The sequence below is a fragment of the Harpia harpyja genome, chromosome 1 (genome assembly GCF_026419915.1).
Source record: "Harpia harpyja isolate bHarHar1 chromosome 1, bHarHar1 primary haplotype, whole genome shotgun sequence".
Classification (NCBI taxonomy): domain Eukaryota; kingdom Metazoa; phylum Chordata; class Aves; order Accipitriformes; family Accipitridae; genus Harpia; species Harpia harpyja.
The window spans coordinates 104292132-104317882 of NC_068940.1; the positions used below are offsets into that span (position 1 = coordinate 104292132).

Genomic DNA, 25751 nt, shown 5'->3' on the forward strand with positions numbered 1-25751 from the left:
CATAGTGCTGATGTTAAGGGAGATGAATCCCTCCAGTACACACCTGAGAGGAGACCACCACTCCATATGACATGCTTATGTATCTATTACATAAACATAAACAAAGCTGAGCTATTTTCAACTAACATTTCTCTCATGGACTTCATTGCCGTAAGTTTCATGCCTGAAAAGCACTGAGAATCGTTTCAGCAGTAGCTGATACCAGCTGTAAACTTGCTCTCTTACCTGAAAGGACTGCAGGAAGGAATTGAAATAGATGAAGACAATCTGGGAGATGTCGTCTTCACCAGGGTTGACAAAGAAAAGCATGTAGGTGATGCCTAGCAGAGGCAGAAGAACTAATGTTGCCTTGACTGCCTTCCTGTGGGCAGGAAACAAAAACCACAAGTGAACACAAGAAAGAACAATGGTGTTATCTGAACCACTGTAGATTGGCCCAATCCAAACAAATCACTCCTTTAGTGGAGAGAGAGGATGAGTCTCAGAGCAATTCAGAGGGAAGTGAAGTACCTACATCAGCTAGAGAGGGAACTTAGGTGCCTCCTTAAGGCAGTTCAGCACCTGCACATGTCAAACAGAAAACAAAGGATGGCCTAAGACATGTTTGCTCAGGGCTGTCCAGTATGTACAGTCACTGAAGGAAAAGCATTTTAAGAGAGAAATTCACATGTCAACTTCTGTCCAGTGCCTAACATGAGTGAATGGAGTTAGGGAACACAGGTGCTCCCTGTGGCTACCTCCATCTCTTGAGGCATGCTGCTAGAGCAGTGATAGCAGTGCAAGCCTGTATTTGCACAATGGCCAAATAATTTGAGCTTTTTCCTGGGAGGCCATCCAAGTTTTAGACACTTCTCAGCCTGCCTGCACAGGAACAGTCCCAAGGTTTGTGACCAGCTTATTGCGTAACCCCAGATGGAGGCTCCTAGCGTCCTCAGGCAGTGAAGAACACAAGTTTCTTAGGGCTTGGGAGAGGATATTTAAGAGGGACCCCAAGGGATCCCATGTCCGAAAGGCTGGATAGAGTTTAGCAGAGGAGCATGGAAAGAGTGACAGCCTCCACTTTGGGCTGTGAAGCCACAGGTGAGTTTGCTAGTTAACACTTTCTAACCAGTGCCTGATCACTTGGAGAAATCTGTTCTGGGAAAGCATTTGCCTTTGAATCCTGCTGTTTGTCCCCACACCCTGAACTCCAGGGGACAAATGGAAACCTTTTTTATATCCCTCCCTTTCTCACTTGTCTTCCTCCAGACAGTTTCTGTCCTGTCAATGAGGCTTGCATTAGGCTGAAGCCTTGAGATTCTCTGCAGCCCCAATGAGTGATTTCTTACACCTCAGGGTAATGTGGTAAGTACACAATCTAGCTGCTGACCAGGGCAGGAATGCTGTGCCTGTGAGACCTGATCTACTCCTATCTTTTGATTCTGTCTGGAGTATAAATGCTCGCTGTCTCTCTGCAACACCTGCACACCCAACACAATTGTTTAGGGCTGTCTTATAAATAATAAACAAGCACAATGCACACAATGCACACAAGTGCACAATGAAGCATAAGGAATTATTAACAGAATTATTAGGGGCTAACCTTTATTACTGGTCCTATAATAGTGTCCTGGGATGTCAGCTGCAGAACAGCACTTGTGCTAGATACTTTACAAACACAGAAGACTGCAATTTTGCTAAGTCTGTATAAATCTCTGTATAATGCTGTAACAGGTAGATTAAAGAGAGGCAGGTAGGCAGGCAGGGGAGCAGAAAAACATTGCCAGTGTCAGGATAGCACAACAGTCTTAACAAAGTAGCTGCCATATCGTTTAACACTTGCTTAACAAATGTTTGCACTACTCAGCTTTAGAGTAGCAAGGCTTGCTCCAGGCTTTCCTGGCATGATTAGGGTTTCTATTTAGGCTGTGAAAAAGAAGATTCCCTCACAGAGCTTGTAGCGAGGATAAGATCACTGTCATCTCTTCAGGGATGAAGGCAGTTACTTTAGATTGCCTCAGAATATAGTATCTCTAATGCTCCCTGCTAACTGCGGCAGGGAGAAAAATGTACTGAGATTTGAATCAGTGTTTTTTCATTGTAGTTTTAGTTTTATGGCATGAAGTTTGAGCATGAAAAAGGGGTATTCATTTCTCAGGAAATGCGCAGAGAAGAGTCTGAACAAGAAGGTCAGACCACTGCATTAACTTCACATTTGTCCCCAAACCCGAGACTGGAGTAAAAGGAAGGAATCAGGCAAAATAACAAAACCCCATTACTGCAGCAAAACTGCCTCCAAAGTCAAGAGCAGGCTCATTTGAGGACATCAAGATTCAAGCCTTGGCTTGATACACTGAGATTTTATCTACAAATGATTTATAGGATTGTGACTGAACCTTAGTCCACAAAACCTGTGCTATTTCCCAGTGTAAGGACCTGTCTGTCCATAAATGCTCCAAACATCTTGCAAGATACTGCAAATTATGAGAGGAAGGGCATGCAGCATCTCCCGATCTCTAAGAATTTGCTTTTAGACTGTTTAGGCTGATCTAAGCCCATGTTGCTGCCAGAAGGGGCCAGGCTGCCTTCCTTCTGCTGCCCTGGGCTAAACATTCCTGTCTTCTCCTTTCTGCCATGCTAGTGCCTGTGGGGTTGCAGAGTCAGCCAGGTCGGGGAACTGATCTACCTGAGAAGCCACCCCATATAACGGTAATGATTAGTTGAGGATCAGTTCCACGATGCAACCCCCCGAGTGGTTACACTAATGTTAGTACCAGCTGAAGGGAAAGGCCACAATTGCCCTTCGTTCCCATACCCTTCGCTTTAAAAAGAACATTAAACCCTACTGTAAATACCTGTATGCACCCAGTAATCATCAGTAATGATACTGCTATTGATTACAGAGATGATATGAGAGTTTTGGCCCGGGCTCTGCTCTTCTTTTACTTCTGGCTCTGCTAGGATATTAGTATGAACAGGGATCTTAATATGCATATGCACATGATTTATTGGGAAGTCTTGATAATATAGTGTTCTGCACTGACAAAGCTAGGGACTGGGACAGAGGAGCAAACTAGTAGGGAATGAACGGTTTTTCACTGATTCTCCAGATTAGCTGAATGAATGGTCTAGTCATCAGTGAAAGGAGTTATGATATATTTACATAAAATAATACATATGCTTGTGTACATACAGAAATTGATAAAGTTCCTATCCTCACTTGAAATTGAATCCTTCAGATTTCATTGGAAGGGAGAAATTTCATGTGTGTGTTGGGGCATGTGCAAGCCTGAAGGAGGTCAAGAGGCTGGTGGCTGCAGCAGTGCATGTGTCTCTGTGCCTGTAAACCTAGGCTGTTTGCATTGTTTGGACATTGAAATGGAGTGGACAGAAAAAAATGCAGGCACGCTTTTACGGATAGCCTGCAAAAATATATACTGTGTACCTAACTGTATGAGCTCAAGGGGCAAGAAAGACACCCTCTGAGATCAACAGTGACATCTGGAAAGACAAAGGTGGGACAAGGACAGGGCAGGCAAGGCAGTTCTTTATTAACACCAGAAATAGCAAGAAGCATCAGCTGACTTACCTGTACTGTATTGTTTCTGAAGTGGTTGAAGCTCTCAGCTTTGTCATTAAAATCCTAACTATGTTAAATAGAAATACAAAATTTATCTGGAAAAGAAGGAAGAGAGAGGGAAAAATAAGACCAGTGAGTCAAATAATGGCTTAAAGGATGTGATACGCCTTAAAAGGCACATTTTGCCGTTCCAGTCTGATTGAAAACAATCTCTTGGTTTTAGCATTGATTGCAACAGACTCAGAAGTTTACTAGAAATATCAGAGTATGCAGCAAATTTCCAACAGCTATTAATGTTTTTGAAACTGCAATGAAGATGGAGTACAAAAATAATGGTCCCAGCAAGGAACTTATTTTTACTCCCTTTTACTCCTTTCCTCGGTGTCAGAAGGAACTAAGGGTGGGATTTGTTCACCTATTTGCATCTGTCTGTGGCTGAGCTCATCCAAGGCTCCCTGCACAGAGTATTTGGCAGCACTGTGCTGTGTTGATATGGCAGGCGTTTGAAACCTTTCTCCCATTCCACAGCAGGCTGTAATGATTAGGCAGGGCCCTCCAGACCCAAAGTACAAGGCTGCATTGCAGAGATCTGAATGTGAGCTAGTCACACCGGACTCCCTTTATATTCAGTGGAGGCTATACATTGCACTCCAAAAGAGACGTTTAAAACAAAGCAGATGAATCATACCTGAAAAATGCCTATTTTTTGCACTGTCTTAAAGGTGAGATGATGGATTTACCCCTTCCCCTTTTAATCTGCTGAGCTAGGTAATTATTATTTCTGTTACAATCTCACCACTGAGAATTGAGATTTGCTCTAATTACTGTTGTTGTAGCATCTGCTAGCGAGTTTCTTACATAAGTTTCCTCTCAGTGTAAACAGGAAAGAAAAAAACTGACTCTGATTTGTAGACTGTGATCAGCAGAAGGATTTGGCACCTAGGAGCAAGTTTTGGGTTGCTTCCAACACATAAAGTAGGGTAGCTTACAACGTACTGATCTGTCTCAAAATTGTCGGTGATGCACACTTGTCAGAACTACAGAACTGTTATCTCAGGAAATTTGAGGTCACAACCTAAGCTTGTGGGAAGATATTTCTCTCACATGCATTTCCAGAGTCCCAGGGCTCCTGGCACTTTGCAGTTTATAAATGCAACAATTCTGTGATTGACTTCCAACTATTTATGAACGCTGTAGCAGAGCTGCCAATTTAAAGGTGTTCTTAAAATATACTCATTTTTTTCCAATGCACTGTGGTATATTTCCATGATTACAGTATCTTGGCATCCATCATATCATTCCCTGCGGTTACTGCAACATTGTTTATAACAAATGGTGCAATAAGCACCTGAATAGACACTGGGAGACTGGCACTGTTGGGAATCATAGAATCATTTAGGTTGGAAAAGACCTTTAAGATCATTGAGTCCAACCGTTAACCTAACACTGCCAAGTCCACCACTAAACCGTGTCCCTAAGCACCACACTCTACATGTCTTTTAAATACCTCATGTACATTAAACACTTATTACATGAGATGCAAAAATGCTGCTCTAGGAGTTAACGTGACATTTTTTGAAATTATTTTCTTAGCAGAGTAGAGCCTTAAGGGAGTATAAGAAATAAATAAAACAGTGCAGTTTGTATATTTGTTCTTGCTAGAATTGTCTTTGTCATATTTAAGAGCTTGAAGTCAACTGGTTCTCACTTTATTTATCAGAGACAAAACCAGCTTCATATCACTGGTTTGACTTGAATCTTAAACTCCTCACATTGGTGACTGCACCATTCCTCATTAACAGAAAGAGAAATGTTCAGGCAGTCTCTACTGAGGGAGAGGTGAATGGGGGTGTCCTTCACCCACAGAAACAAAACTTCTGCCTCTGAAATTCTGCTATGAAATCTTGAGGTTCTTCATCAGCTCAGAGCCAGGTTTGGGTTACTTCTATCAAGGATGCAAAAAAGGCACCAATCCAAAACCTGCCACTTTTGCAATTGTAATGGAGGGTGCCAGGTGGAATTATAGACTCTTAGGCAAGGGCAAGCTCCACATATAAGTAGGACTAATCACATGGGATTAACATGATGAAATGGACTGGAGAAAGCATTTCAAGTTTCATGAGTCCTACTTTGATGTGACAGCAGGGAACTGGAAATTCAAATTGCCACAGGCTGCAACAGAAAAATTAGGGATTTTGATCTTCTCTGAAATTAAATTGCAGAAGTGTGATTCATAAGTCCAGAAGGAGAATTGCTAGCTGAAAAGTTTGGGAGTTACTTCACTAGAAATACTCTTATTTTATATAAATCAATTTTTCATTCTCCCACTCTTTCCCCTAAGCTCCCCCTATCCAAGGGTTGCAGAAAGAAACCAATGATGACATACAGAAAGGATGTATTAATACTTCTCACCTAGATATGTTTGCACTGATCCCCAGTGACAGCTGGCTTGTTCATCTCGTTGGCAGCAGTAATACTGGCTGTCTCAGCTGAAGATCACTGTGTGCTGGGTACCACCAAAAGCTGAGCATCCCCATGGAGGCCACATTCAGGGAGACAATTCAGCTACCCAAGCACAGACCACAGGAGCATTTGAGGTACTCTTGCATAGCTAAGGCCTATGAGTGGCACTGGTACATGTGACACAGGGCTGATAAGAGACCACAACTGTCTACAGCAGCAACAGGAAGGTAGATACATTGGTGCTTACTTTAACAAGCTGCCCAGGTGTCAGAGGTGTCAGTCCCTAAATCCTGTTAGGGACATTTCTATAATATTTTCTAGGAGAGAGGAACACTGAGGCCAGAATAGGGGCATCGGCCACTCACCCTGAGTCCTCTTCCTAGTTCTTGCATTGAATATGCTGCATATCCTTAGTCACCTGGGCAGTTTTCGAGCCTGTGGGTCTTAAGACAGACACTAAAATCCACCTGAGGACGTACTCAGTAATCTCAAGTCTGCATTTCAGAGTGACCGTCACCCTGCCTCTTCCATTAATGTTTGTAGTCATGTACTTGTCAACAAGGTGGATGGTCTTGCAAACATCTTATTGTTACACTGGTTTCCTTCTGTCTTTCTCCCAGAGTTCTCCTTTGCTGTGCAATCTTTCAAACGCTGGAGAGGATGCTTTAGGTCTCATGCCTGCAATAAAACTGAGTAGTTTTGTAGATGGCCCAAAGGTAGATATCTACCCCGAGCTAGTTACCACAAGCTCCTTAAATAACCGATAGAGAAAAATAGCTACTTCTACGTTATAGTTCCTCCTGTCTGTTTGAGATGTTTATTTCAGCATGAGATGACTCTCCCTGCTTTGAAGTGCCTCTTTATGTAACTTGCACAGGCAGACCTGTTGGGAAGGCGTATATTATAGGGCTGTATTACAGGGTTGCATTTAGTTGCCTAAACACAGTCACTGAGAGCCATTTTTGGTGCCATGGTGTATCCTGCCTCACCTCAAACTACTACTTCCGAACTGCATGGGCTTTCTAGAGGATCTGTATCCTCTCTGCCAGACCCATGTGGGGCTGATAGAGCATCTGAAAAGGTACTATGCATCTGTTTAGCCAAAAAGATCTCTCCTCTGAGTTAGATTAAATAAATCCTATCTTGATAGCCTTAACATTTCCCAGTGGAACAGCTGTGAATACAAAGTCACACTGATTTTTTGGAAAAGCATGAAGGAACAGAATAAGACTTCTTTGGCTAATGCTTGGCTGCCTTAACCCATTTGGCACTTTGGTGCTATAGTAATAACAGAAAATCTGTCCCACTGCTCACCCAAGGCTCCAGAAACATTGATCTCAAATTCCACCTTACCTAACTGCAGAAACAAACTCAGACCTGGGAGTTTTATTTCCTGTTCTGATCCTCATAAATGGCTGTTCTGTAAATAGCAAACCTGTATCCATCCAAACTCCTCTGGATTCTTAGAGACGGTCCCAAGTTTAAACTGGTCTGAACTCCAGATCTGACATTTGCTCACACAATTACACTTTGCTAACATTTAATAAATGAATTTAAAATGCCTGTCAAAGCCCTGATAGTCACCTAAGGACAAATGTCAGACCTGACACCCAGTCATCTCATCACCATGCATACCCTGACGTGTAAAGAAAGAGTGCGAAGACAAATACTCAATGACACTGCCCAAGTACACAGTCCTAGCTTTCAGCAACAGGCAACTCTGAGGACTTTTTGAAACAGGCATTAGAGACTCATCTCTGCCTCAGTGAGCTTTTCCTCCCTGAATGGGTCTAATCCATTAATTCAATTTCCTCTTGTTTTCATCTTTACGACACCCATTGGGAGTGAGTACTATACTTTAGCAGTTCATGAGGAGGAAGGAGGAAAATTTGAAAAGAAAATAAATTTGCTTGAAAAGCAAAGAGAAACCTGTTCCAAGAGAAGGAGGGCAGGAAAAAAGTAACATCAAAATTTGGTCCATCTTTCCCTGCAAACCAGAGTCTTGTTTTTTTAAAAGGGCTGATAAATGGGACAAGGGGAAGTAGAGCATCCTGGGCTGGCTGGAAGGTACAGGAAAAATGTGTCATATATATCAGTCCAAGAGATGATGGCTGGGATGCAAAGACGATCATCAGGTCAGGAGAATCCTATGGCCTTTTCTATGCATAAAGTAAGGTTAGAAAAATCATTCACATCTCCTTCTGGTTTTAGAATCTATGAATAATGTATGCAGCTCTTTCAAGGCTTGGTTTTCCACTTTTGCACAGAGCTACTTTCCACAGCTGTCATCGCACCATGACAGGACATGAGTTCAGCTTTTGGTTTGTTATGCACAAAGCTCCTGTTACTGGCTTCATCCCACAGGCTTCTTCAGGAAAAAGAATAACTAATTCTTCCCCATCCTAGGTTAGCTACATAAGACAGAAAAGTGAAGTGACTTGGCCTTGCCTATGCAGTGATTCCATCACACAGTGAGTATAAGAAGAGTAAAAGCATAAGGAGCTGAGATTGGCATAATTTCATTTTAGATTAATTCTAGGCAGCTGGTTATCCCAGGCTCTATTTATATTCAGTAGAGAGAGGCACTTTTTAATGGTGGTTCATTTGACATATTTTAAATGAGTGGTTTTGGATAAATAGTGCTTGGACTTGAACCAGTTTCCCACACAAATCATCCAGTGATCTTCAGATTGTCCTTGGGTATCCCACCTGAGCTTCAACTGAATGAATGTGGCTGTATCTACTGAGAATCTGTGACATTGTATTATATGAAAGCTTAAAAAATGTTCTGAGGCACCGACATCATGGGTTCCCTTTTGTCTCCATTAAGGTTTCTCTGAAAGATCTTTAAGACCTGAATAGGATAACTTCTCAAAGGCAGAGCTTAGCAAGCAAAAAATTCCAAGGCAAAAATGCAAATATGGTAACAACAAAATACTTGTTTCTGGTTTTGCCTACTAGAAACACATTTCAGTGTGTTCAATATTAAAGATTTCTTTTAAAAGAACATTCCTTCATTTCAGAAAGACATTTGGCTCAGTAGGACCTTTTAGTAGCACTCAAAGAGGTCTAACGTGAAGATCAATTTTCACTGCATAATCAGATGGATTTTTATTGTTCGTTTGTCCACACTGGGTCTGATACCACAGCTCATAGGGATGGTAGCTTGAGTTCATTCAGGACAGAAGACACAATCTGGGAGTCAAACAGGGAACAGGCTGCTGCACACAGCCTGCAAAAGCTGAAGTCTTTGAAATGAAAATGGAGCTATTTTTCTCAGCTGGAGAGAATCCATACGGTTCTAGTGACTACCAGATTGATTCTGATTTACAAGCAAAGAAGATGAAGTGTCTGGTGTCTATTCCTTATATATATATATATATAGTAGCGTTTCAAAGGAAGAAAGATCTTACTACTGCAAAGTGAGTTTTCCTAGAAAAGAGCCTCTGTACCATATCTAGCAAAGTACATAATTATTTGTCAAGGCCCTTCTTGTTATTATTGGAGCTCTGTGTCAACAAATTAATTTCTCTCAGAATTGGACAGCTCTAACAAAACCCACACATCAGTTCCATATATGGAGACTGACGAATGGACATTTAAGAGAATGATGACAGGCAGTGCATCCTTTTTATTTATTTTTAATCTCACTTGATATTTTTATTAATTTCTTTTTATACATGTTTTCTGCTTCATAATGGAAAATAGTACCAAGGATTTTTCCCTTGATATTTATTGATAGATAAAATCAGTCCAAAGGTGAGGTCTTGAAGACAGAATAAACCAGCTTGTTATTCTCTTACTTTTATTTATGATGTGCTAAGAATATCCTTATTGCTGGAATAAGACCCTCTCCAACTACAGATGGGAAAGAAGTAGTTTTCATACCTTGCCAGGGCTTTGGAAGTTTAGTGTTTCCATTTCCAAATAGAAATGAAAATTCAGAGCCCCCAAATGGAGTTATAAGCCAGTGATCCAAAAAGCATTTGGACCATCTGTTTTGGCACTGATCAATTATGATCTGAACATCCAAACCCAGAAGCTCTTTTGAACCAAAAGAAACTTTTCAGTGAAAGATTTCAGTCATAAAAATTTTCTGTCATAAAAAACCAAACTCCATTTGAGAGGAAATTTATCTCCCTTAGTGAGATGAAATAGCCAAAGCATTCCAAGATGTACAAAAGAGGGAACGCTGACTCTGAAGGCTTCTTTGCAGTTTTCCTTAAGCTCAGGAGTTTAAATGGGAAGTCATTAAGATCTTCTCCTTCTCTTTTGAGAGTTTAATGGGCAACTAGCATTTATTTTGCTCATTTCTGCTGGGCTTCTTATTTTGTGCTTCACAAAAAGCTTTTACTTCTGTGCTTCCTAGAATGTTCCCTCCTCTTCACTCCCAGGAAATGTAAATATTATTCTATTTAGACTTTGCATTTTCATGCAATGTGGTAAAATTGACCCCAGGATTAAGTAACCCATATTAGCATCAGAGCAGTCATTTTAGCTGGAGCATTATATACTGTCATCCTGACCTCGAACAGTCTGCCAGTTTATTAATGTCTTGTTTTAATTGTTCTATCATACTTCCTGACATGATTCTCAGAAAGGGCCTTTATATGGGATAAAGCCCTGGAGGGAAGAGGGGCCTGAGAAAGCTGGTAAATATTCAAGGGTTGCCTCCTCCAAGCTCCAGAGCGATGCATCCCAACAAAGAGGAAGTCAGGCAAAAATGCCAGGAGGCCTGCATGGAGGAACAAGGAGCTCCTGGACAAACTCAGACACAAAAAGGCAGCCTGCAGAGGGTGGAAGCAAGGACGGGTAGCCTGGGAGGAACACAGAGAAATTGTCCAAGCAGCCAGGGATCAGGTTAGGAAAGCCAAAGCCTTGAGAGAATTAAATCTGACCAGAGACGTCAAGGGCAACAAGAAAAGCTTCAATAGGTACGTCGGTGATAAAAGGAAGACTGGGGAGAATGTGGGCCCTCTCCGGAAGGAAACAGCAGACCTGGTTACGCGGGACATGGAGAAGGCTGAGGTAGTCAATGACTTTTTTTCCTCAGTCTTCACCAGCAAGTGCTCCAGCCACACCACCCCAGACGCAGAAGGCAAAGCCAGGGACTGGGAGAATGAAGAACTGCCCACTGTAGGAGAAAATCAGGTTTGAGACCATCTAAGGAACATGAAGGTGCACAAGTGCATGGGACCTCCTGAGGGAACTGGTGGATGAAGTGGCTAAGCCACTACCCATCATATTTGAGAAGTTGTGGCAGTCCAGGGAAGTTTGCACTGACTGGAAAAGGGGAAACATAACCCCCATTTTTAAAAAGGGAAAAAAGAAAGACCTGGGGAACTGCAGGCCAGTCAGTCTCACCTCTGTACCCGGCAAGATCATGGAGTGGAACCTCCTGGAAACTATGCTAAGGCCCATGGAAAATAAAGAAGTGATTGGTGACAGCCAACATGGCTTCACTAAGGGCAAATTGTGCCTGACAAATTTAGTGGCCTTTTATGATGGGGTTATACTGTTGGTGGATAAGAGAAGAGCAGTGGATGTCATCTACCTGGACTTGTGCAAAGTGTCTGACACTGTCCTGCATGACATCCTCATCTCTAAATTGAAGAGACATGGATTTGACGGATGGACCACTTGGTGGATAAGGAATTGGCTGGACGGTCGCACTCAAAGAGTTCTGGTCAATGGCTCGATGTCCGAATGGAGACCAGTGACAAACGGTGTTCTTCAGGGGTTGGTATTGTGACCAGCGCTGTTTAACGTCTTTGTCAGTGACATGGACAGTGGGATTCAGTGCACCCTCAGCAAGGTTGCTGACGACACCAAGCTGCGTTGTGCAGTTAACATGCTGGAGGGAAGGGATGCCATCCAGAGGAACCTGGACAGGCTTGAGAGGTGGGCCCATGCGAACCTCATGAAGTTCAAGAAGGCCAAGTGCAAGGTCCTGCACATGGGTTGGGGCAATCCCAAGCACAAACACAGGCTGGGCGATGAGTGGATTGAGAGCAGCCCTGCAGAGAAGGACTTGGGGGTATTAGTAGGTGAAAAACTGAATATGAGCCAGCAATGTGTGCTCACAGCCCCGAAAGCCAATCATATTCTGGGCTGCATCAAAAGAAGTGTGGCCAGCAGGTCAAGGGAGGTGATCCTGCCCCTCCACTCCACTCTCATGAGACCCCATCTGCAGTACTGCAGTCAGCCTTGGGGACCCCAACATAAGAAAGACATAGACCTGCTTGAGTGGGTCCAGAAGAGGGCCACAAAGATGATCAGAGGGCTGGAGCACCTCTCCTGTGAAGGCAGGCTGAGAGGGTTGCGGTTGTTCAGCCTGGAGAAGAGAAGGCTCCGGGGAGACCTTATAGCAGCCTTCCAGTAGCTAAAGGGCGCCTACAGGAAAGATGGGGAGGGACTCTTTAACAGGGAGTGTAGTGATAGGATGAGGGGTAATGGTTTTAAACTGAAAGAGGGTAGATTTAGATTAGATATTAGGAAAAAATTCTTTACTGTGAGGGTGGTGAGGCACTGCACCAGGTTGCCTGGAGAGGTTGTGGATGCCCTATCCCTGGCAGTGTTCAAGGCCAGGTTGGAAGGGGCTTTGAGCAACCTGGTCTAGTGGAAGGTGTCCCTGCCCATGGCAGGGGGTTGGAACTAGATGATCTTTAAGGTCCCTTCCAACCCAAACCGTTCTATGATCACAAAAGTTTCCCTTTCAAAGGTCACAGGCACCACAATGACTCCTTTTGGTATACGGCAAAGTGCTGGAAAATGCTATCTGATCAGGGACAATGAGATGTGATTAAGAAGAGTGAGGCATAATGTGGTGGATGGTCATGATCAGGGACACTGTGGAAGAGACTCCCTAGAGCAGCAGTGAAAGACCAACTCTTCAGGCAAGCAGAGCAGGACTATACACATCCTGAAGATTGTATGGGATGGAGTTGTATTTTGGTGGGGAAGGGAGAGAATGGTAAATGAACAGACACCTTCGTCACCTAATGTCTGTGTTACACATCAGCACACAGACCCTTGCCTTTGCTCACACTGTCACCTAAACACAAGTCCAAACACAACTCCAGTTCTAGTTGGGATCACACTGTTTCCTCACTAGAGCCCTGCATCATGCATGAACATGTCCACAGACTCTTTTGCAATCTTATAACCCCATCTGTGATCCTCTTACTATTGTGCTGGTCCTTCTGGCTCTCCTGAAACATCTTGTATTCAAAAAGCTCTGTTAAAGGAAGACGCTGCAGGTCACTCCCCAGTCAAGTCAACTACCATAGGGTCTCTAGTCACATGTGACTCAACAGGGTTTCTCTCCAACTATTTCACCTGACAAGTCAGGAACACACTTAATGTTGCAACACCAGTAAACACATACCCTTGCAAAAATAACACTGGCACACAGAGAGTTCTTGCCGGGAGGGAGTGGTAGCCCCTTGGCAACCAACTCATCACGTCAGCACAGTGAAAATGACCAAGATGACACGACAGTCTAAACCATGGGCATACTGCTGTGAATAGTCCACCTGGCAGTTCCCCAGGCGTGGCAAGTTCAAGTTGCCATGTGTTGACAGTAAGAACCACAAGACTCAAGAGATAGTCTTCCTCCAAAGAGGAACTGTCCAGCAACTCACTGATGGAATGTCATTTCCTCTCTGGAAAGTATTCCGAGTGACTTGACAGGATGAATTTTGGAGAAAGTTTTCTGGGCAACTGCTGCTGGTTATATGAGTTTCTTATTGGCTGTGGAACATCTCACAAACAGAATTAGAAATTATAGAAAGAAAGAGACATTGTAGGAAGCTACATGGTATTGGATACCTTGTCTGACAGTATTGACTCCACAGCTACAAAATGTAAACAACAGGAAGACAGTAACAGGAATGATGGCAGAACTGGAGATAAATTCTGGATGGACTGTAATCAAATTAGCATATTATCTTTATCCTATGTGTAGCTATGACAGCATGCTTGCAAATCAGTGAAAATTATGATAAATGTCTTGCAAGAAAAACTCAGGGATGTCAACAGTTTGCAGGCCATGAACTACAACCTTGGTAGCAGTGCAAGAACTGGGAATCTGTAAAGAGAAAGAAATTTAAAAAAATCAATAGGAAAACTAAATTAATCAGCAATCCAGTGGTTGAGAAAAAACATAAGCCAGTCAGACAGGAAGGAGAAGGGAAAATGAAAAAGTTATATCAATAAGAATAAAAATAAAATTCTCAGTCTCTGAACAGAGCAATGCAGAACTGGAAGAATAAGTGTGAAGAGTCAGCAGAAAGTAAGAAAATATTCAGAGAAGCAATTATATCAGCAAGGAAGATGCTTGCACAGAACTAGGGAATGCTTTTCAGAAAAAACAAATATGAAATGCATATAGATACATACATAGGTGCAATGCTTCCATATATAAAATGGCAAGTGAACAAACCTTTCTGACTTTTTTAGATCAAAAGAAAGGAACTTTAGCAATGTGGACTGCAACATTTTGAGTGGAGTGTTACAGTCAAGCAAAAGGAAGTGAAGATAAAGATTAAGATTCACTACAAATTTTATCTATTGGACAATATCAGAAAGGAATGGAATCCATAAATATTGGTTAACTTGCTTAATAAACCTATTTCCCCTACCTGCAATACTTTTAAAGACATATTGGAAAAAGATGTATGTAACAGGATGGCAGAAAGACAGCTCTGCTCTTCAGAAGTGTAAATGCATATATGGGGTTAGGATAATCATGCAAAAGCAGAAAGCAGCACATTTCAAGAAAAAAAATTAATGTGTGAACACTGTACAGTATCATTACACTGATAAACTAGGACACGGGATGGGAAGAATTATTGAGTCAAGTCCTATAGCTAGCGTAAACAGTTGTATTGAAACATCCTTTGCACAAGTGGGCAACGTTAAATAGCTACTATTCCTTTACTTCTATTGGAAGACAGCTAATGAAGCCTACTTCTATGAATGCCAGAAGTTTTCTTAATTTAGTTTAAACATATTAATGGTCGCTTATGACAATTTCCTGTTTGTCAATAATACTAATAAGCTTAAGTACCTCCACTCTCCTCTGTGACATACTTATAAAAAACCACCATATCGTTCCACAGTCTTGGTTTTGAAAAACTAAACAAACTCAGATATTTACTGAAAGTTTCTCCATGACATGGTCTTCCACAACATCAGCCAGTGATTGCTATATATAAGATATTGCTATATCCCATAATCTGAAACTGAGCTGGAGCTGGACAAATTCTTTGCAAGCACTGTAAAGAAAAGCATTTGTAGAAATGAGGTGTAAAGGGGAAGAATTACATGGTTTGTGAAGTCCTCTGAAAGAGTCAGCATGGGGACAAGGGAGGTCCAGCAGACAGTCTACTCAGGTTTTTGGAAGGAATTCAAATTTGTTTCTCCAAAGGCTCCTATAGAAACTTGGCTGTTAGAGGTTTGAAGGGAAGAGCATTATACATGGAAATATAAGAAAGAAAGGGTAGGAATATATATATATACACACACACACACACACACATAGTCTGTTTTCTCAATGGAGAGAGGCTACCGGTAGATCTGTGCTGTTTTACACAGACCTCAGTGATCTATAAAAGGGAATGAAGAGCAGGCTGACAGATTTTTAGTGACATTAAGCTACTCAGGATAGCAAAAATAAAGGCTGATTGCAAAGAGCTGTATAGGGACTCACAATACTAAGTAACCAGGCAATAACATGGCACATGAAATCATATGATATGAAGGTAACACAATGGGGAAGTAAAGCAATCATCTTAACTTTACATGAAGAGTTATGAGCTCTGGGTATTTTCATTCACAAAAGAAATGTTGGAATTACACTAGCTCCCTGAAAACTTCATCTCAGTTCCCAGTGGTACTCAAAAAAGGAAACAAAAAATATTTGGAATTACTGAGAAAGAAAAAGGAAATAGAACAGAGAACAGGATGCTGCTACAAAAAATCCATTAGTGTGGTCACACCTTGAATACTGGGGCAAGCTTTGATCTTGCCCCCACAAAAACGCTATGTCGTTAATGATTAGCACATCACAAAGACCACTTCAGCACATGTGTCAGCTGTCTCCTGAGCAAAATTCCACATTGCAGTAAGGACAAGCTCATCTTCTTAAGGACACTTAACTCTTCTACAGTACTTGTCATCCAGGGATCTCAAAGCCTTTTACAAAGATAAGTATCATTAAGCTTGCTTTATAGCTGGGGAAACTGAGACCTAGAGCAGCAAATCTAACTTGTTTAAAAGTAAATAGCTGATGAAGGCAGAGACAGAAGTGAACTCCAGGTCTTCATATCAGCTCATGTACCCACTTACGCCAGCAGTTAATTGATTGTAGTGAATTATTTTCAATGAGACCCAAAAAGCAGAGGTTACAAAACTGTTCGGTTCTTAAGCACAAGGGAAAAAATCTATTAAAGCTGAATGTAAGGTCTGACAAAAACTAAATATTTGATCTGCCTGTTCGAAAAACTGAAAATTTAATACAATTTTAGCTCTGAGAAATATTGCAGAGCAGTTCATACCTGGGGTCAGTTCACAACAGTAGTTACTGAGAAAAAAACAGATCAGTTAACTGCCTCTGGTGCCTATTTTCTGACGTTTGTCCTCTGATCTTGGTGTGTTTTCATGGTTTACCAGTTCTTTGACAGGGATTACATTTAAAATTGCACATAAGAAATTTATTTTTCTTATTAAAATCAGGCTGAAATTCAGGTCCCTGGCATGTATTTCCAACCCTTTGCCCCTTCTTTACCTTCAGAGAGGGATGTGTGATTAAAACTTGGCTATACCACTCTGAGGAAAGATACCAGAATTTTAAAAAAACCACTAATTTGAAGAGAAAATACCTAATAGAGTGTATTTTTCTAGTGCTATCAGAAATTGAATTTCAAAGCATCCAATGTACTGAATGGTTAGATCTCTCCTGCGAGATGTTCAAGCCAAAATCCATTCAGGAATGAAACAAAGAAGGATGAATACCTACATTTTCTGCCTCGCATTTCTTGTCAATAAAAATACAGGTTTCTCGCCAATATGCAGGATCAGCATTTATACCCAGTTTCCTTTGCCTCTGAAATTCTCTCTGAAATTGTCTCTGAAATTGTTTCCCTGTTTTTTCAGCCCAAGTCAGTGTTCAAGTTTCTTCTAAAGACAAGTTGGAAAGCAATCAGACAAATCTCTCTATGGCATTGTTCAAAGTTTTTGTACCCTGAGATATAACAGAGAATAATATGGTTTAAAGATGGACTTGAGGACTGCTGCCATGATCAAAGGGCTTTATTTTTGGCCAATCTTTATTTCCAGTGAGGCTTAGAACTCCTGCATGACCTGTTTCTTGGTGTTATGCTCTCTTATGATGCAGCAGTTCAATGCATAGAGGCAAGAAAATGAGAAATCAAAACCAGTGGAAATAATATTTGACAGACAAAAACCTCCTATCTTTTAAAGAGACTCGGCATCTTTAGAGGCAGGTTTTATCCCTCTGGAACTAAGAATATTTACCAACAAAAGCACTCTAATCAGATTGCCATTGGCTGGTATAATGGTGCTTCTTGAACACATAATGATGCTACCTTTGTCCAACAGGTAACCAAACCTCAGCCGAGTTGTACACTGGGCACTTGGCTCTTAACTAAGTAAAGTGGGTGAAACCATTTTTAACTGCCACAGGCTAAGTGCTTGCATGTAGTCAGGAACTGTAATTTGATGGAGTTTTTAGACTTTTAGCTTTTAGTGTGAGCACTCTTTAGGAAATAACCTTAATTTCTTCTAGTAACATTCATGTGTCTCTATCTTTCCAGCAGTACACTGGGATGGTTGTCTCACAGAATTGTATGTTCTTTCATTAAACATGAACTTCAGTTGAACATTTCAATTCTTCATTAGTTCAAATCCAACTCATTAGCTGTGACTGAAGGAAGTCACAGAGTTGTACTATTTTTGAAATCTTTGTGTCTTCCATTTCGGGTGACCATTGTTCACTGGAGGGAAGAGGAAAGCAGCACTTCGTCCCCATTTATGTTAAGGCAGAGGCATACTGACATACTGGGAGGGGTGATGTTTGACTGTGTTGCCCTGAGTACATGGCGGATGTCAAACTTCAGTGCTCTTGATCCAGCATTTCTCATGGCAGCCTTGAAAGGGTCAGTAACTCCAATAATAATAAGTGATGCTTGAGTCATTATATACAATTTGATTTTATTCGCATAAGGATCAAAAAGCAGCCTGTCAAGCTGCTTTAACACACTGTGGAGTTGTGTATTTTAATTATAAACACAAGACTCAACTGTCAGTTTAAAAAAAAAAAAAGGAGAGGGCACATTTTAGCAATCAGGAGTGCATTGCAACAGGAGTTTTCAGATTTGCCTTTTAGATTTTATTTCCAGAGAGCTCTTTTCCTCACCCAGAAGTGCTTTCTCATGGGAGTAACAATAAGGAGAGGGAAGGAAGGGCTTGCCCTTACGTTACTTCTCTAAATTGTATCAGCTGCTTTCCACCCCACAGTGCAATTACTGTTATCTCATCTGTGTTTTAATTAGAGCTCAAGTGCAGGCCAATGTAGAAAGGTTCAATACACATTGTCAGTTCAGGGCAGTATAGTTATTGGCTCAGTTTAGAGGGGTCTCAAGGCTGCTCTAAATTAGAGGCAGATATAATGACCTGTATATAAAGAGGCAGCCTTCAACTGTACCTCCATTTTCTGTGTGCCTCTTTGGGGTCTTTGAATAGAAAGTGCTGTTCTGGGGAGAACAGTTATTTTCATGACTCTAAGCTACCTATGGTATCTGCCAGAAATGCCATCCAAGGGTTTTCCAGATCTTGTTGACTAAAGGGGTTATGGTAGATTCACAGATTCACAGACTCCTAGGCAATGATGTGGAAACTAAATTCTCTGAGTATTGCAAACCTGCTGCCTTGTGTTGTCTAAATAGGATTTGTTTGTGAGTTAGTCTGTGTATCAGTGAGTCAATTTACTGTGAGGCTGTTTGTGTTTTTGGGATGTCTCCCTTGGTGACACACTATTATATTGCGTGTATCGCACTGATTGTATTTCTCTCCTTAGAACATAAAGAAAAGAATTTTTACATAAAAGCAGACTCCTATTATGTTTTTTCTCTTTTCAGCTACGCACAATGTGATCTGTTTGCTGCATCTTAACAATTAACACAGAAATTAACTCTCCTGATTTCAGGTTAGGAAACATTCAGATTAGTAGCTGGCTTCCTAGGCAACAGAGATGCTTTTTTCCTGCTGAATCACACGAATGGCACAGCACTGACAAGGTGAGAGGACAAGGCTTCTTAGCCGTGAAAAAGCTGTCAGCGGCTGCCTATTCTGGAGCATTTGCACCTTCTCCAAGGGTGTTGGAGTGGCACAAGGGACAGCTATACCAGGTCTTGGTTCCCTAAGAGAGGGAACCCCACTGAGCCCTGTGAATTCTGTGTTAGGACATCTGCCTTCTTCCTAGGTGGCTTTTACTGCAAGGGAGTGGAAGAGTAGGATCGGGTTTTTCATCATTGTCCTTTTTAATAGCATTGATCTTTTCCATTTACACCCAGTATTTTCTGGGAAAGCATCACTGCACTTTTGTCGATGGTTCAAAATGGTTTATGAATGAGCTTCCCTGTTCCTCTGCCTACTGTTCCTTGGCACAGGACACAGAGCGTTGGGTAAACAGATAAACAGCTTGTTAACTGTGGGCGGCACTGAGAAGGAAACTTAACAACAGGAAAGCTAACAAACAAATACACAGCAATGATGGGAATGTAGAAGATGTAGATGACTGTACAAGGAGATGCAATTCCTTAACATGATTCCTATATTTTTCTAATCAATGTGCATGATGGAATTGCTCTAGTTCTCAAGACCCTCAAGTGGATGAGCAGATATTGTAACATACCTCCTGTTTTTGAAATTTTCTTTCTCACACCTCAAAACATTGTACAAAGGAAGGCAAACAGCATTACAGAGGGAGGAGGAAAGAATGGTCTAAGGTCAAGAAAACAGCTGGAAACAGACCACTGCGATTATTTTACATAAAAGTAGATGTGGAACATCACAGATGCCTATGAAATTATCCCTCAATGGGAGATGGCAGTGTCCTTCCACTCACATACATGCTTACCAGAAGAACAAGAATCACTGGCCCTTGATATATGTAGTCGATATATTTCCCTGGCTCTTTTCCAAACCAGCATCTGTAAGAAACAAAATAAATAAGAAAATCATTTATAAAGGGGAATGCACTTTTAGATTGTAATATCAAGGACACCATAGAGAGATGTTCCTTTATTCCCTGAGTTGTTTAAACATATGCATAATTGGCAAGTGATTGAGTTTTCTGCGACAAAGTCGCACCTTTTCTTTGGACACAGATCTGAGCCCCATTTTCCCCTCCCATTAGACCAATCATGTTCTCACTATGTTTTTGGCTATTGCCCATGTAAATATTTCCAAGAAATGTGAGAATGTGCTATAAGAAGGATGCAGAAGTTGTGTCCTGCTGGGTCTGAAAAAGGGATGAAAGAAATATTCTGTGTAAAGAAAAAAAATCTGTTATCTATTGCAGTGCCCAGAGACACTTAAATTCCATAAAGTAAGGGCTGTTACTTACATCAAATATGTCTCAAGTTGCATAGAAATGCTGTCTAAGTAAGGTACTGGATGAATAAGGAGTTCCTCCCATTGGCTTTGAACCAAGCTGGTGACCACCAAATCCAGCATACAGGACAGAGACATCATTTGAAGCTAGCAAATACCTGATCCAACATTACCAAAGGGAAATCGACTCAGGTTAGGTGAAACCACAGGTAAACTGAAGGGCCTCAAACTAGCAGAGAGCCTGGCTGTGTCATGTGTGACTGAGTGCTGGCTTGACTTTAATTTCCACTAATAACGTGTTTTTCACCTTGCTGTGTTATACAACAGACTAAGCCTCTGATTTCACAGGAACCCATACTGACATTCACTTTATTCTCTTAACTGAGAGTAATAAATCAGTTATATTTATGTCAGTAAATGAATCAGAAACTGGGCTCAGGTCTGGACTCAATCATTTACACCATTACATTTTCCTTGGTGCAGTTTTGGCCCAGGCCAAACAATAGCCAACTCTGAAACTATTCCTGGGGAACAAATCTGGAGCTAGAATTAGCCAGAGGACATTCCCAATAGTCTGCAAACTGCAGCTACTCTGATTTGGAGGCCAAGAGGGTTTAATAATATGGATGTGAACTACTCCATGCTATTTGGACTCCAGCCCCAGGAATGATTCCAGGCCCTGCTAATTTAATATTGCAGATACAGCCACATGGTCTGGATGCTGGTTCCACCAAGCAGAGACAACTTTGCTATCATAATGCCTTAAGGTTTAGGTCACTGGAGCTCCAGATCCCTTAGGAAGTAGATTTTGGAGTTCAAGGATCTGAGAGTGTTCTTCCCATTTGTGGCTACCACATACCAAGTCTACACAGCAAAAGTTATGCCTTCCTGTGTTTGCCTTGTGACAAAAGATAAGCTTAGTGCCACTGGAGACATAAAACCAAGGGTAATTCCTGAGCCAAGGAGACCATGGAGACAGATGTAGATTTGCACTTTTACAAGTATTCAAGAAATAATGCTTGTTGCTTCAAAGAGATTGCAGTCTGTAAGACATGACTTCATGAGTTCAAGGCAAATAAACTGAGATAAGGAAAGCTATGGTTCAGATGGAATTCTTTTGAATCACATAATGCCCCCAAAGCCTTTGTCCGAAATGTGTTGCTTGCTAAAACAGAAGGAGCTGTTTGTCCATTGCAAAATGCTCTTACTGAGCTGACTGTACAGAAATGTTGAGATACACAGCAAGTATCTAGAAACACAATTCAGTATCACACAATTGTTTGCCTTTTCTTGATTCAATTTCTACATCTTTTAGGTTCCAAATGAATGAGAGTTTTGAATATTTTATAAATATAAAACATGTCTGTTATTCCCTGGTCCACTGACTGCAAATTGTTGTAAATCAATTATTTTGCAACTTATCTTCCAAAATTTGGTGATGAGAGCAAGACTTGGAATAAGGTACTTCCTCCACCCAATTTATCATCCAAGAAGAATCCCCAGGGCAGCCTTAAATTAACGAAACTGATTTTGTTTTTGTTTTTCGTTAAGGAGATGGAAAGATATGAAGAAAAATGAATTACAAGATATGCCAAGGCAGGAAACACAGCGCTCCAGAACTTGCAAGACCTACATTTAAGAGAGGTTTTTGAAGGGCATTATTGCCTGAAACTCAGAGAACCAAGAGCTATTAGAACAGGATTTTCTGGGAAGCTGGCTGTTCTAGCAGAGGAATCTAGCAGACGGACTAATAAGAAGCAGACTGAGGCATGTGGCAGAACTTACTGGGCTATAAAAAGCCAGCAGAGAATTTAGAGCAGAGCTGGTAGAGCACAAATGAGGTTCCAGGACAAGGGCTGTTCATTGCTCTTTGGAATTTAAATATTGCTTAACTGTAAGCCCATACTGAAGAGCAAAATGCTGACATTTATTATCTGAAGCCTAGTATTAGACCAAAGTTGCATTGAGCGAAGCATCATGTGTATATACATACTTTCACACAATTTGAGGAAACAAGGTTGTAGCCAAAGGTAGACTTCTACAACACAGGCATCTACAAGTGAGCTTGATGCTACAGGTTCCTTTTGTACTTAGTGGGGGAAAAAAAGCAGCTTTTCTAGCATGGTGTTCATCTCATTAGGCTATAAAACAGATCTGTTATATTGTAATCTAAACATTTCTAATATACCCATTAAATCAGGCAAGTAGGGGTGAGAGGACAGATATTTGCCAGTGACATTACATATGTCTGTATTTGATTAGCTGTATTTCATATTTACAGTCTAACTGTAACCTTTGCTGAGATATTGCAAACTTTTCTGCCTGTCATCTTAACTCTTACTTTAAATCCAACATAAGCCATTATTTCTGCAATAAGATCAGCACTGCACATTTCTTTAAAACTAAAAAGAGAAACCTAAACCACTGAAAATTACTTGGTGCTTCATAATTTTAATTCCATGTGTGTGAAATAAAAGCCATTTTCTTTTTTACCTCTGAAAGAATAAACAAACACTCCCTGAATATTGAAGAGGACAATTTAGGAAGACAGTTCTGATTAGACTCAGATATGTAAACACACTTCTATTGAATAGCACTAATTAATATTCTTCATGGTTCTCTGATAGTTCTTTATATAACAAAAGCCACCACTGGTTTTATCATTATTGTTAATTAGATCTTACTAATGTTCTTCCCCTTACCAACTGTCCATCAATGAAATGACTACAATAATTCTTAAGCATTTGTTTCGGGTTTTTTGTTGAGACTTAAGAGTACTTTTTTCAGCATTGTCAGATTTTGCTAAAGAACTGCTAAACCCTAGACAGGATATTTGCCACAGTACCAATTATATTTGTCTCACTATGCAGAACACGGTCTCTACTAAGTACAAAAATGAAAAAATGAAAAAGTTGGTTGAAGCATTTTCTTAACATTCTTCCTGTGTGCTAGTTTGAGCTTTTAAACTATTATAAGCTACATAACTTGAACTCCAGTTCAACCTCCAAAAAACTTAAGTTACAGTTGAAATGCATACTCAGGTGAAGAAGAGGAGTTTCGCATTTTGTCCTGAATTTTGGGCTGTCCACTGGGATACCCAAACAGTCTTGGAAGCTGCAGGAGAGTACATGTTTTCTGCATGTGTCCAGTTTGCTAGGTCTAACCACATGGGGGAATAACACATGATTTCCCCAGTGGTCAATATGAATGGAGCATAACAGCTAGGCTGACTGGGGAGAGCAGCCTGTTTTCACAGAATAACTGAGGTTGGCAAGGACCTCTGGAGATTGTCTAGTCCACCCCCTGCTCAAAGCAGAGTCAGCTGAAGCAGGTTGCTCAGAGCTGTGCCCAGTTGGCTTTTGAGTAGCTCCAAGGATAAAGACTCCACAACTTCCTTGGGTAACTTCTTCCAGTATTCTACCACCCTCACAGTGAAATCGTGTTTCCTGATGCTCAGATGGAATTTCATGTGTTTCAGTTTATGCCACTGCCTCTTGTCCTGTCACTGGGCACCACTGAGAGGTGTCTGGCTCCACCTTCTTCATAACCTCCTATAAGATATTTATAAGCATTGATAAGATCCCCCTGAGCTTTCTCCTCTCCAGGCTAAACGCTCCCAACCCTCTCAGCCTCTCCTCACATGAGAGATACTCCACTATCCAGACAGCAATTATTTCTCAAAGCCAGGGATTAGTTTTATCTCATCTGTTTATATTTGCACACACTTACAGAATTCAAATTAAAGGCATGATTTCTATATCATCCCAGTACAGAGAAAGGATTTTGTAAATGCCACAAAGTTTAGTCTGAACTGTCCCAGTGGCTGATGGGCTGGAAAGGAGAATAGACCATAAGTAAGTTAAATACACACATGTGCACATCTCACACACAGGTACTGGAGGTACATTCCTACATGTGCTTCAGTTTGACTGTTTAGCAGAATCTCCTCCTTCCCTCAGGCCAGGAGGCAGTGAGCAGGCACTATCTGAAGTTTCACATACTTTAATGCTTGAGAAGATGACTGAATATTTATGACAATTGACAGGCCCTCAGCAAGTTATTCATCTCTTGTTTTGCTTCGGTTTGTTTACTGAGTGTCCTCTGCATATGCCATTACTACAAATGCAAAAAGCAGATTTCACTTCGTAGCCTTTGCTTTACAGCTTAATGCCCTTATCAGCTCTTCATTTACAACAGCTCTGCCTGCCTGCCTGGGTGCATGTGCTAGATCAAAGGAATGGCACTATTGAAGCATCCAGTCTCGATTTCTCGAGCAAAGTACATGAATCTTGGCCCCACCACTGACAATAAGCAAGCACAACACTGAGGCTCCAGGCCGTTACTATGGTGGGCAGAAGCCAAATTCTGCACTTTCTCAATGCACAACACATTTGGATTGGCTATGATGTGCAGTGAGGATGTATGTGAATGTTTCACTCCAAGGCAAACACCAGCATTAAAGACAGAAAGGTGAAGACATCCCAAGACATTAGGTTTAATTGTCTGGGTTGACCAAGAGTAACCTGGTGTCTCCCTTATCAGTAAGCATGTGAGGTAAATTATGCATATAAGTTAGAGTGTATGGGTTTGTCCATGACATGGATTTAAAAGCAGAAGCTCCATTTGATAATCCACCCAAGGCAGAGAGCTTGAGCCTAGAGACTCAACAGGAACAGCCTGGATATTCTGCATCTCAAATAGGATCACTTTGTCTTTCTTGCCCTGCTGACTGTATTTTGTGTCCCCCTTTCTTTTGTTGTGCAGGATCTGGGCCAGTTACACCTTCGCTGGTGAAAGGTGGCACACATATCTATGTAAACATGTCATGTCTTTCTTCATATCCATGATACATCAAAGAGAGATTCTTTCACATTCACTTTGTGGGTATACAATGATGGTGAAAGTATGCAGTGGTTTCTCCATCTATCCACTTTGTGCAGTGCAATACCAGTTGTTGTGGCACGTTTCTATGAGGGGTCCTACTTTCCATTATTTCTTCTGGGAGTGATGAGCAGTCTTCCAAAGTGAGGTGTTCAAACCTTGGTGTTGAACTCAATCACAACAGGAATGTTTAATGTGCATCACCATTATT

General features: G+C 41.3%; 1 protein-coding gene across 2 annotated transcripts in view; it reads right to left on the reverse strand.

The window, feature by feature from the left end:
• The window catches only part of CRHR2 (corticotropin releasing hormone receptor 2), a 162700-nt gene that overhangs the window by 16984 nt on the left and 119965 nt on the right, over positions 1-25751 (reverse strand). For both annotated transcript variants that reach the window (XM_052807879.1, XM_052807888.1), the window contains 3 exons: positions 20184-20256; positions 3569-3654; positions 226-361 (listed from right to left, as the gene is read on the reverse strand). In XM_052807879.1, the coding sequence (XP_052663839.1) occupies positions 226-361; positions 3569-3654; positions 20184-20256 (295 nt within the window). The remainder of the gene's footprint in view (positions 1-225; positions 362-3568; positions 3655-20183; positions 20257-25751) is intronic.